The 13,853-nt window shown below is 44.5% G+C and overlaps 1 protein-coding gene across 1 annotated transcript in view; it reads right to left on the bottom strand.

Annotated features, from left to right (window-relative positions):
* Positions 1-812: 812 nt before the first annotated feature.
* SPTLC2 (serine palmitoyltransferase long chain base subunit 2) overlaps positions 813-13,853 on the bottom strand; it is a 340,212-nt gene continuing 327,171 nt past the window's right edge. Inside the window, exon 12 of the mRNA XM_078659973.1 lies at positions 813-5,865. Within this exon, the coding sequence (XP_078516099.1) occupies positions 5,746-5,865 (120 nt within the window). The 3' untranslated portion in view covers positions 813-5,745. The remainder of the gene's footprint in view (positions 5,866-13,853) is intronic.

A 13,853-nucleotide genomic window follows, 5' to 3' on the forward strand; every position in this document is an offset into this window, starting at 1 on the left:
TCTCTCAGTACACCTTATACAATAGCCCAGGGACTTATATGCAAGTTAAATATACCACTTAGGAATATGCTAATTCGACCATAATAAAAGGGGGAGTGCTGGCACTTTACTCCTGGAAAGCAGGGGTAAATTGTAGAGTTCTAAAGATAGCAACAATATAGGGTCCAGCAAAAGGTGAAAAATACAGGAGGGGGGGGGGCATGAAGAAAGGGCAGACTTCCCACAAGATACCTAATCTGAGTGTGTTCCATCTCTGTCTGGCCATCTATGAACGCCACCAAAACGTTTCCTGCACATAGGCTCATTGCATTTATAACATCTGTTCAACCAAGTACCCTAAGCACATTGTGGTGTGTTTTCGGTCCTAAAATGCACTTCAGCGCCACACAATAGGGTATGAAACACTATCCAAATACAATTAAAAACATTCAGGCGAGAAGCGTAAACAGGCCAGGGCATCAGACGACTGGCAAATGCTGGTCCTCAGGCAAGTGGAAAATTGTGGAAAAGCGCATACGCTCCAGTTCAGTATTACTCACTAGCCAACATCGCCATAATCACCCATGCATTTCCCCACAGCACAAAGCAAATGGTTAAAACCAAATAAGCAACACACAGACAGACACGTGTAAAATCCATAAAGCCCTCTACTGCCCACTCAGATAGGGATTTTGGCTGCATTTGAAGGTACCAAGTACTTTAAGAGGGAACACATTTACTAACAACAGCCCTACATTTGCAGTTCATAGAAAAATAAAAGGAAATTACAAGTGGCTTCACAAAGAACAAATGTCCGCAAGGTAAAACAATGGTTATTCTTCACGGTCAGTTTATTAGTTCGTCATACCAAAAAGAATAACAGTTTTAGGCATTTTTTATACTTCAAATGTATATTGTATGATTCTTTAGAGAGTTTGTACAAGCCCCCATGGACTGTTTATTTCTATACAAAATAAGATTTTTCCAGGCAACTAGGCATTCCCCTCCAGTTCAAAGCAGGAATGTGTGCGCACTTGTGCAGAGGCGCACATCTATCATACAGATATACATACATCAGCCAGTTCCCTTGCACAGGTTGCCCACCACGGCAAGAGGGCTGGCAAAGGGAACACAACAAAGCAATTCAATCAGATCTCACGGTCAAGAAAGCAGATATCACAACTGCTCATCAGGCCAGAGATCGGTCCTTGGGTGCCCAACTTTTGGCGGTAAACTACAAAGTAGGAATTGGGCATCTTTTGCTGTGTTTTTGCTGAAGTATTGCTTTTGGTCACTGTGCTTTTTGGTCCAATCTGAAGATTGTGGAATAGTGAGAGGGAACAATATGCTTCAAAGGTTGAGGGTGTAGTCTGTGACTCACTAATGTAAGAAAATCACGTCATATCCACATGCCACTCAACTCCGAAATATCTCCCATTATACTTTATCTAAGTTCTTGTGTTGGCTTCTGGAACTCGCCCACAGTACAGACATACACTGATACAGCCCATTAACTCAATGATAATGGCTCCCCTTTTCTTCGCCAAATAAGCAGAAAGCCCAAACTTTCAAGAGAACAGCAAGCCCTACTTTCAGAGCGCAAAACACATGTCGGCAGGTGCAATTGGCCTTTGGATGAGGTTTTCTGAAAGACAGGCATGAAGAAGGCTTCTGTTAATGATCAGGATAGCACTGCAGACTTTTGGCTATTTGAGTACGGTCCTTCAGAGACATTTACTGTCTTAATTAGTCCAAAGTACCTATGCATCTTCTGAGGTATTTTCCTGCTCTTAGTTAAATCCTCATTGCTAGGCTTGCAAAGGAACAACTGCTAAATTTCCACCAACAATAGCCTGGCTTGCATTAGGCCCTAAATAGAAAACAGCTCAAACATTGCAATTTCAGGGAGTTCAGTCCATTTTATGAAACATATCTGATAATTTATGCACAGTCCCGCCTGTCTTATCTAATGAATACAAGACACTCTGACCTAGTGGAAGTTTCCATCTGCAGGAGACCGGCATTGGACTTTCAGGATCTGATAATACTATACCAACCACTTCCAGAATCATCTAGGTAGCTCAGGCAAAGGTCCCTAAAAGGAAAACATTCTGCCCAATCTATACCTTGGGTTACTTAAGTCCTTTAAAATAGCAAATTAGTCTTAATGATTGGTTCAGTCTGATTACATGACATTATAAGCTCTGGCAATGTAAACTATTGTCACAACAGAATTCAATACTGTTCTAGGGTGTTTGGTGGTCGAAAATTAAAATTCAGAAAAGCAGCAGTCTGCAGCAGGCTATGAGAATTTTTATAATCCTAAAATATCTGCAATATTTCACTGAAAAAAAGTTTGACAACGACTAACCTGGAGTCACACACAGTGACACCAGGGAGAAGCAACATACTAGCATTGCAGCAAGGCAAGAGCATCAGCATCAAAAGATGTTGCAGGGCAATGAGCGAGTCCACAAAGACAGCCTTCTGTTCACGTCTATAAATAAGCTGTAAGAAGATGCTTTGGATGGAGGTGGGCTGCGACCCCTACTTGCACTACAACAAAATTAAAAGAGGAATAGCTTCACATCGAATAAAGAGATTGAAGTGTCACTAAAGGTGAAACATTTGCAAGAAATGCTTCAACATAAAGAGCTCAAAGTCATGAAGACATCCCAACGTTTCAGCCAGGATTTGTGTATTGCATGCAAGGTTAGCATTAGCCCACTTCATCCCCTCCTATGAGAAGTCTTTACATTTGTCACAAAGGGGTACAACCGTTTTAGGGATGCCAGATGATCTTTGGTACAGCCCTATGAAGAAAAGCGTGATTGTCAGGCATAACTAATCCCTTCTCCTGTCAGGAACCCTCCCATTACCCCGGTGAATTGCACTCCTATTTATTGCCAGACGAGCTATTCTTAAAGTGCCTAAATAATGAAGTGTTTTGCTTAGACAACAGCAAGAGTGAAGTATTGGTAGCAGAATCCATTATTTCACGAGCATATACAATTTATTGTTCTGCTATTACCACTGCAGGTTTGACAATCCTCGTGGGCCTCTTCAAAAGAGTGAGGAATTTCCGTTCGAAGCAATGAGTCTTTCTGATTGATGACACAAACGTTTTTGATCTGCCACAGAAGAACATTTTGCTAGAAATGCTGCCAAGAAATTCTGTTCCAGAGGTTTGATTCCACTACAAAGCTAAGACAGGTGATACAGCATGACTAATTCAAAACGATGAAACCTGGATCAAACAAAAGCTTGAATCTGTGTGTCTAGAGCCCATCCAATGGGAATACTCAGGCAGGTCTGGTGTAAGCCATGAGATCAGGTCCAATGAAAATATGCTCAAAGTTCACGAGATATGCAGACTTTGCATTTAGTGGCTGTAAAGCAGGTGGCACAAGGCAAAACTGGATTCAGCACACTTACACATAATACCCCTCTGCAACTAACTAAACATGGACAGTTGCCATAATGCTCTGAGCAGCTACAGGTTCATGAATCTCAATGTTTAAATATGTTTATTTAAAGCCAAACCTCACCAGCGGCTAAGTTATTGGCAGAGGCAAGCTGAAGGCTAGTTATACCAAATGATAACCGTGCGGACTAGCCCTATAACCTTCAAGGTCTTCAACATATTCTGGAATGCACTTTTGGTGGGCAATTTATTTTAATAGTTTCTCAATATGAGAAAATTGTCCAGAACAGACACAAGTCCATCAAATGGAATATATGGATAGGACCATAATACCCAAGAAGTACAAGTGAAAAATTCGATTAGTTTAAAGCACAGACAAAAATTGTCAACACTAAAGACCTTGGTTTTAATTGCTGCTGGGGTCAGGGAGAAGGGAGAAGCTAAATCTAGACGAAATGGCTTGACATTTGCTCAAAAATACCTCACGGCGAGGTGTATATTTTGAGGGATTAACATAAGAGCATGGCTTTCCACTTGCCTGGGATAGGACATTAATCTTGGTCTACAACAAAACTCCGTACTTTTGGACGCAATTAGTTTTTATATTCTGCCAAACAATCTGGTTCGTGGCAAGCAGAATCAGCGTTACACGCTCTTCTTAGCCGATCATTGTTTAAGTGAACACAAAACACACCAAGTTGAGCGGAGGGTCAGATACTTCTCTTATGTAAGCTCAATGACCACCAAGACGACCCTCCCACGTCTCTACACCCACTTTCGCATGTCTGTTACTTTTCCAGAGAGTGTCGTGCCAGGCTTCAGCAAGGGGAGTATCTGCATGGAGTGCATCTTCAGCGTCTTCCAATGGTTATGGATTGATTTTCTGTGCTACTGTGAAGGACAGCCTCGCCAACAGCAAACACCAAGCAGAAGAGCAATAACTGGATGTTATCTAGGCATATGTAAAACTCGAATCTTTCTCTTCATACACAGCCACACAAATCTCAATCTCAATTAAAAAACAAGAACACATATCATTAAATACTTTCTCCCTACACTTTGCCTCACAACAGATTACTTAAGGAGTGCAATGCCCACAGCTGACTTACACAGCGTTAAATGTCAACTACAAGATTATTCCAAACACGTGGTAGGGTCTAAAGGGCTAAGACACAACAGAATCAAACTTTTGATTATTGCAAAAGTACATGTAGGTTATAAACATAATTGGTCGGAAAGGGAAGCAAATCCTTGATGGACATCTAGGTCTTGAATATCATGGGTAAATAAATGAGTGCTACTGACTGATTATCTCCACTGTGTTCTTGTCCCAGAGCAATGGAGTGGACCCATGACAGATTTCCGTGTGACATCTTGATGTGTGACATCCTCTTGATGTGTATTACTTGACAAACTCTCTGGTACACAAAAAAGCAATCCCCCTCCTGTATCCAAATTGTGTTGGTTACAGAAAAAGAGGACTGTTTCCAGCACCAATGCCTGCACAAAGCCATGGAAGGCAGCTGGACTGTAGCACTGCCCACTGGCCCAAAATTCGAAGTTCATATGAGCAACCTGGGTAAGCGGAACCAATGCATTCCACCATGAGGGAAACTCGCACAGCTTTCATTAGATAATAAATATGTTAAAAATATAAACAGATAAGTCACTATGGGAGAAAAATGAAATAAGGAACATATGTAGATATATACAGTTATGAGATCTGACGGGGGCATAGGAAGATCCTTTTAAGATCGATGCAAGGAAGTGTCTCTCCCAATGCTGTGAGGGTGCAGCCATTACTGCAGAGGAACAGTGTGATTTCAATTGCCGTGAGGCAAGCAAGTTACTGCAGAGCACTAGTTCATCTCTCATTGCCGCATGTGGTGCAACATACTATATCGCAATACTGCAAGAGTGGCGGAGCTTGTTGCTGTGCAGGAATGGTGTACCACCCTACGCAGGGAAAAACATGGACTTCCTACTACTCAGGAAGTGGGCCACCGTAAGTTGTTCACTATGTTGCTTCACATGAATTGAATAGAGTGGCACTGGTTAATCAGATAGGTGGGTATGTACTGCACAGGAAGGATGTTCATTCCTGCCTAAAGTGTTGAGCCATCTCTGCGCCCACCTGAAGGATGAAAGGCGAGAGGTTGCTGCAAAGTTTACTTATTTAGTAGAGCAATGGTATATCCACCCACTCCCAGTCTTTGCTCAGTAAGTGAACCTGGGCTGTTATAATCCCCCCCACCCCTTTTTGTCTTCGTCACGTGGTAAGGGAGACACTATTTCCCTGAGCCTCTGTAGGAGAGTAAATGTCCAGAGCAGCCTGGGGCTAGTTAGTCTTCTGTTTCTTCATAGGTCGTCTCGTCGAAGGGTCGGTCTAAGAGGGGCACCCGATGGTGACGTGAATATTTGAGGCTCAGCAGGTCACCCACTTCGTCGATGGCTTTCAGCGCCTAGGTAAAAGAAACAATGCGTCAGGAAAAACTGAGGCCAAACTAACTGAACAGGTCAAGGGTTGTGAAAGACAAACCAGGAAACGAATCACTGGGTAAGTTTAAAAAGAATAGAAATATTACAGACAGTTCATATCTTGGGTGAGAGAAAAAAACAGAAATCATGAGTCCTCAAATTGTGAGCAAGACACATTATACCAGAGAAGGCAAAAGTGGACAGACTAATAAGCATATAAAAACCCTGGATGCACATGAAAAGAACATTGGAGGCACCAGCAGGATATAAAAAGATAAGGTTTATGAAGTTCAGAGTACGAAGCCCTATTCACAAACAGTTCCTGATTGAGCATACCCAACTGATAAAGTTTCTACAGTTCACTAACATACCATCCAACATTCTATAAGGCTGGACCAGAAAGATATACACTTTACCTTTATAAAAATTCAACAAATGCAATACAATAGAAAACACAGAAGAGAAGGTAACACATGAATCCATCTCACATCTTATGCTCTTCAAACGTTTTAGGCAACCTCTTCTCACTTTCTCCTCTTCACCTCTCAGCTTCTCTCTCTCTCTCTCTCTCTCTCTCTCTCTCTCTCGCTCTCTCTCTTCCATTTGTATCTCCCCATTCCTTACCACCAATAGGTGAACTACCACCACCCCCATTATTTGCAGATTCCATATTCTCATGCCCTTATTCTAACAGGCTTGAATAGCTTTTCTTGTGCCTGTATAGGCAGTTATATTGTATTATGCCATTTCGCCACATTAGCAATTTCTTTTCAATATTTGTGCCAAAACTCGATTTATAAATTACTGAGCGTGCTCCGCTTATTCCCTTTCTTCTTTTCCTTCCACGGAGAATCTGTCTGGTTTCATTCCTCTGTACTTCAAACACAACCAGTCCTATGTATCAAGCAGTGTCAATCTTTATGCAATCACTCTCCAGGTATTTCCACAGATTTTGCCCTACATCCTAAATTCATCCATATCGCAATACTGCCACAGAGTGTCCTATCAATGATAATACAAAGCGGCAGGTTTGTGAAATGTGACGAATGCTTTTTTCTGAAAATGCACCTCCATCTCAACCGAAACCATATGTACCCCAATGTCAGGCAGTAACAAACATGGATATCCATTGCCAATGAAAATATCGCTAAGAAACCTAATTACTCAGAGGTAATGATATGAATGGATACTTAGAGAAGTAGTCATGTCGACAAAGCACATACATAGTGGAGGACCTCATCCAGAAAGCCCAGGCAGGGATTACGGGGTCACAACTGTGGGGATTGAGGCCTTTTGCCGCTGCTCACCTGGGATCGGTTTTACTACAGCACTGCAAACTGGGCCCACTATATATCTTTCTGCACTTGACTTTCACTTGAATCAATGGTAGTGAGACGAGCAGTCTCGGGGAGATTAGTGTGGGGCTACTAATGCTCAGGAATCAATACCACCTCCCAGCAGTGCAATAGCCCAGTGCTACACAGAAAACACACCAAATTCAAACACACATCCAACAATGCATGAATACCCAAGTCATAGATGAAGCTATATGCATGTGGCATCTGGCAAATGATCCATTTACCCGTTCTCTGGCCGTTCTATAGGCCCCCCACCCAACCCCCAATGTTCAGAGTTCAAGATAAGGTCTATAGGTGCACCTCCTGCTTCCACCTCACCCCCACGCCCCTTTTTGGTCTTAGCGCCATGTATCTCTACCTCTGGTAGTCTCTCGTCCTGTTTCTGGGAGCGGCACCATGCCACGTTAACACCTCACATAGTAATGAGATTTTACCAATTGCAGGGAACTTCTAGGCGACACACTGCAGACTTCCAGAGAGCTTTGTGGTAGCCAGCCTTGCAGCATATTGCTCGGCGGTTCGCGTCAGGAGCAGGGGGTTCCATCAGTGGCCTTCTTTCAGGCCGCTGGCTGTGGGTTGTCGCTCATTCAGACACACAAGAGGGTGCTTGCCTCACGATGGAGCTTACGCGGACATGCCGGTGAGTACAGTTCTTCTTGAGCAGGACAGCCACAGATGATTCTTTGGTGCAGCAAACTCCAAGCGCTATCATCTGCATGAAGAGGCTCATGGCAACAACTCAATTCTTCAAAAGGCACCATAAGGCCACCGCTCTAGTCACTTTGTCTTCCAAACTGGTTGTGATCCAACAATACACTTGGGCAATACCGCAATCACGCCGTTAATCTGTAAGGCACACATACCAAGGTGCCTTGGTAGCTATGATGTGTATAAATGACAGATGCCACTGCCTGGTCTGGCCGAACCAAGTTTCTTTCAGCTCCACTTACCTAGAAAGTCTCTGTCAGACGAACACTACGCCAGAGTCAATAACAGACACCCATTCCATGATCAGCTGTTGCAGCAGGATTGGAGAGTCTTACCCCTGGCTCACAAGGCAGGATGTCATGGCACCTGGGACAGTCTAGTAATTCGTCCTTCAGATCAGATTGCAAGCGTTGTTCCATCCTCTCGTAGTAGTTGGCTGTCAGTGTGGCACCAATACGTGGCTGCATAATAGTCTGAGTACTCTGTGGAGACCCCCCTCCTCGGAAGAAGAGACCAGAAAGAACAACGATAGGCCATAGGTTCACATCTTTATACTAATTTCACAGATGAAGGATGTGTATTCGAGGACTGCTTCCTTTTAAACGGTTTGGGTTGGCTTCCCTGATATTGGTGCCGATCATGCCACCTTCCAGGCCTGTCCTTTGTCTGCACTGCTGCTCTGCAAGATGGAGTGCCCAACACAGAAGTACAAAGAGGTGTGAACAGGCAGCACCCAGCTATTTATGACCCCTTATCACAGAGCTCAGGAAGAGAGACAAAATCTATGCCCCTTCAAATGACTCACTTCCCTAACAGCAGACACTGGACAATGCATCAGGAAAGCCTCTGGCACTTCTAAAGAAAGCCTGACTCCTCTTTCTTCACCATGGTGTTTGACGCCCCCCACCCCTCCTGGGTGAAGGCAGCAATGCACATATGATGTCTGGAGAAAGCAAGCTCTCTTCCATATTGTACTCTGGTCCAGCCAGTGGGTTCCTGAAAGGGAACCTGCAGGCCAGAATCACTCATGCCTCGCACACTAGCAATCGTAGCACACATGCACAAGATGTTGGAGTTCAGGATCAAAGTTTCATCGAGAGCAGCAAACTACAAGAATTAAACCCATGACAGGGATAGTAGCCCTCTGTGACTATGAGGGTGCCCTTGTTGTGCCCCTTGCCATTTGGAACACGGTCCAGAACTGAAAATTGTTAAAAACTGGGCCTAGGCGAATGCGCGCACACAAAATTAGTATGAAGCATGACCAAGAACCAAAAACCAGGCTCACATTGATAGGCAGGTTGGGCATGCAGGGTAGGCATAAAGACTGTACATCATGCAAGAGGCATTCCAGTCCCAACACACCGGCACTCCACTGCTCCCATGCAAGTGTCCCCCGATGTCCAATTCAACTATCTACCATGGCCTGACAGGCAACTTATGTTACTCTGATATTCTTGATACTTATCCTGTTGCTTTGACACACACACACAGACACACACACACACACACCTGGCATTTTCCAAATGTCCTATATACAGCTAGGTCTACCCCTGACCATCAGTTATCTTCTCTGATGACCCTTTGCATAGTTTTGTGCCTCTAAGACCCTCTACTAAAATGCTTATGCTTAATGAAATGTGAAGAATTGCCATTTCTCCCGTACAAACCATGCCACCTCACCCACCTTTCACCATCCAACAGTTACTACGTTTGCCATTTTTCTTTAGTCTGGCTTGACAGAGGTATGTAAGACGTTTTATTACCACTGCTTTAAAAATTAAACAGAGTGGATTTTGGCTCCATCCAAAACAGTATTAATCCCTGTGCAGTGTGTTTAGTGCCACACCTGAGGGTCTAATTTACATCTAAAAAAAATCATAGAATCATTAGACATCAATTTCTTGTACTCTATGCATTTTATACAGAAAGCAATGTTTTTGATTTGATTTTTTTCACTGCTTCATGCCTTTTGAAGGTTTATTCAAAACTCAAAAAGCAAACCCGACCTATTAGTGTTCAGAATGCTGGTTTCTTCTTTCTACTCATTTCCATTGATAACCTGGCCTTCATTAATTCCTCATCCATCACTTCTTTCCATTTCTCCTTTGCAATCAATATTTTATCCACAGGGCGCGCCTTAAACACATTTTCTTCATCCTCTTCTCATTCCTACTCTCTCACAAACTAATCTAAATAAGCAATCGAAAGCTTTGTTCTGATCATTCATTACTACAAGCGTGTGTTCTTGCAGTTGCACTATCTCATATTTTTCAGACAGAAATTATTTAAGAAATTACATGATTGGATCATGGCCATTCACAACTCACATCCATCTCATTATGGTCTCTATGGAGTCACTTTGTCACTGCAATTCAACCTATTAGACAGATTGTTAGGCCTACAAGGCCATGACAACAAGGTTATGACTCCTAGCTTACACAGACTACCCATCTCTTTGCCTAATGCAGAGCGTTCTCTTGTTAGGAACCACCATGGTTCCTCCAACTACCACTCTGGGTACCTTTATATCTACAAAATACAATATAATAGGTCTTGCTCTAAAATGAGGTAAATGTTTATTTAGGTAATGCGAGACCGGGCTCTAAGGCTCCATCTTCCGCTGGTACCACATTTCTGTATCTCTTCTGAACCTTTCACTAACTTGAAATCAGTCACCTCAGAGCACATGCGTTTCCATGGGCCAATTCCATCTTTTTTACTGTCCTTGGATGACTGATGCAAATGTACATGATTTTGACAACTATTAATATAACATGCTACATGGTAACTCACAGCTGTATTTATAGAGACACTTCTGGAGCTAGATCTGTAGAATGTTCTGATGCCAGTTAGAGCTAGGTCACAGAAGCAGCGCATCCAAACAAAGAAACATGAGAACAAGATTCCCTTATAATTATTACAGTGAAAATATACAGGATATGTTTCGACATGAGCAAGGGTTTGCGAGGATGAAACCTGTACTTTTAGTCAAGCCAAAGAATGCTCTACCACTAGTACAGGTGTGCAATCTCAAATGACCAACAGCATACTCTTCAATCTCCTTGCACCCTGATTATACAGCTAGAGTCCAACATATGAAAGACACTGGTACAGGTCAGCAAGAGGCATATGTAGACCCAAAAAAATTAATAGAGCTTGACAGTCTAGAAAAGTAAAGTTCTACAAATGCGGCCTTACTATTATTATTATTATTATTATTATTATGCGTTCTTATATAGCGCTCGATTACCCGTAGGCATCTCGGCGCTTGCCTTGGGAACCCGTCCTGGCTTTTTTCCCTTTGAGATACCCATACTGGGCATCCCCAAGGTGAAAGCCAGGCATCCCGCCGCGGGGGGGCCGTAGTGGAGATTAAGCAGGCTGATGCCCAGAGCTGCTGAGTGTGAACCCGTGATTCGAGTAGGCACCGAAGCGAGAATTATCAAGTCCGCTGACCCTGGTCCACGACCCTGCCGCGTCGGGAATTGAACCCTGGTCCCGGGCCGTTCTCTGCTTCAGGGTCTGCCTGCTCTAACCAGTGACGATACAGAAAAGGGGGTGGTGATGAACAGAGTGTCTGAATTAAGCAGACCACTCTTACCCAGTCCAAAGATCAGGGCTTGATCCATCACCGTTATTTATCTCACTGCCCCATCCCAGCTCAGAACCTGGCTATATGCAAATTAGTCTGTCCCTGGCCCAGTGCATCATGGGAACAGGGCAGACCAAACTACCAAGCCAATTCTTCACCAGAAAGGAGACAAGCTACCGGGGACCGGTTTCTGGCATTTCAGCCTCTTCGGCCCGGCTTGCTTGAATCCTGATGGAGCAGTGAGAAAGGGACTCATGTCTGAGTATACCCTGCCACACCTATAGTGGCCAAAAACGATACAGAAAAGGGGGTGGTGATGAACAGAGTGTCTGAATTAAGCAGACCACTCTTACCCAGTCCAAAGATCAGGGCTTGATCCATCACCGTTATTTATCTCACTGCCCCATCCCAGCTCAGAACCTGGCTATATGCAAATTAGTCTGTCCCTGGCCCAGTGCATCATGGGAACAGGGCAGACCAAACTACCAAGCCAATTCTTCACCAGAAAGGAGACAAGCTACCGGGGACCGGTTTCTGGCATTTCAGCCTCTTCGGCCCGGCTTGCTTGAATCCTGATGGAGCAGTGAGAAAGGGACTCATGTCTGAGTATACCCTGCCACACCTATAGTGGCCAAAAACGATACAGAAAAGGGGGTGGTGATGAACAGAGTGTCTGAATTAAGCAGACCACTCTTACCCAGTCCAAAGATCAGGGCTTGATCCATCACCGTTATTTATCTCACTGCCCCATCCCAGCTCAGAACCTGGCTATATGCAAATTAGTCTGTCCCTGGCCCAGTGCATCATGGGAACAGGGCACAGGGGACAGGGCAGACCAAACTACCAAGCCAATTCTTCACCAGAAAGGAGACAAGCTACCGGGGACCGGTTTCTGGCATTTCAGCCTCTTCGGCCCGGCTTGCTTGACGCCTGAAATGGCAGAAACCGGTCCCCGGAAGCTTGTTTCCTTCCCAGTGTAAGAATTGGCTTTTGTAGTCTGGTCTGCCCTGTTCCCATGATGCACTGGGCCAGGGACAGACTAATTTGCATACAGCCAGGTTCTGAAACTGGGATGGTGCAATGAGCTAAAAAACGGTGTTGGATCTAGCCCTGATCTCTTGACTGGGTGAGAGTACTCTGCTTAATTCAGAGACTCTGTCCATCACCACCCCTTGTTGTAAATTATTTTGTCCACCCTAAGCGTGGAAGGGTATACTCAGATGTGAGTCCCTTGCTCATTGCACCATCAGGATTCAAGCAAGCCGGGCCGAAGACGCCTGAAATGGCAGAAACCGGTCCCCGGAAGCTTGTTTCCTTCCCAGTGTAAGAATTGGCTTTTGTAGTCTGGTCTGCCCTGTTCCCATGATGCACTGGGCCAGGGACAGACTAATTTGCATACAGCCAGGTTCTGAAACTGGGATGGTGCAATGAGCTAAAAAACGGTGTTGGATCTAGCCCTGATCTCTTGACTGGGTGAGAGTACTCTGCTTAATTCAGAGACTCTGTCCATCACCACCCCTTGTTGTAAATTATTTTGTCCACCCTAAGCGTGGAAGGGTATACTCAGATGTGAGTCCCTTGCTCATTGCACCATCAGGATTCAAGCAAGCCGGGCCGAAGACGCCTGAAATGGCAGAAACCGGTCCCCGGAAGCTTGTTTCCTTCCCAGTGTAAGAATTGGCTTTTGTAGTCTGGTCTGCCCTGTTCCCATGATGCACTGGGCCAGGGACAGACTAATTTGCATACAGCCAGGTTCTGAAACTGGGATGGTGCAATGAGCTAAAAAACGGTGTTGGATCTAGCCCTGATCTCTTGACTGGGTGAGAGTACTCTGCTTAATTCAGAGACTCTGTCCATCACCACCCCTTGTTGTAAATTATTTTGTCCACCCTAAGCGTGGAAGGGTATACTCAGATGTGAGTCCCTTGCTCATTGCACCATCAGGATTCAAGCAAGCCGGGCCGAAGACGCCTGAAATGGCAGAAACCGGTCCCCGGAAGCTTGTTTCCTTCCCAGTGTAAGAATTGGCTTTTGTAGTCTGGTCTGCCCTGTTCCCATGATGCACTGGGCCAGGGACAGACTAATTTGCATACAGCCAGGTTCTGAAACTGGGATGGTGCAATGAGCTAAAAAACGGTGTTGGATCTAGCCCTGATCTCTTGACTGGGTGAGAGTACTCTGCTTAATTCAGAGACTCTGTCCATCACCACCCCTTGTTGTAAATTATTTTGTCCACCCTAAGCGTGGAAGGGTATACTCAGATGTGAGTCCCTTGCTCATTGCACCATCAGGATTCAAGCAAGCCGGGCCG

The sequence above is a fragment of the Lissotriton helveticus genome, chromosome 9 (assembly GCF_964261635.1).
Source record: "Lissotriton helveticus chromosome 9, aLisHel1.1, whole genome shotgun sequence".
Lineage (NCBI taxonomy): Eukaryota > Metazoa > Chordata > Amphibia > Caudata > Salamandridae > Lissotriton > Lissotriton helveticus.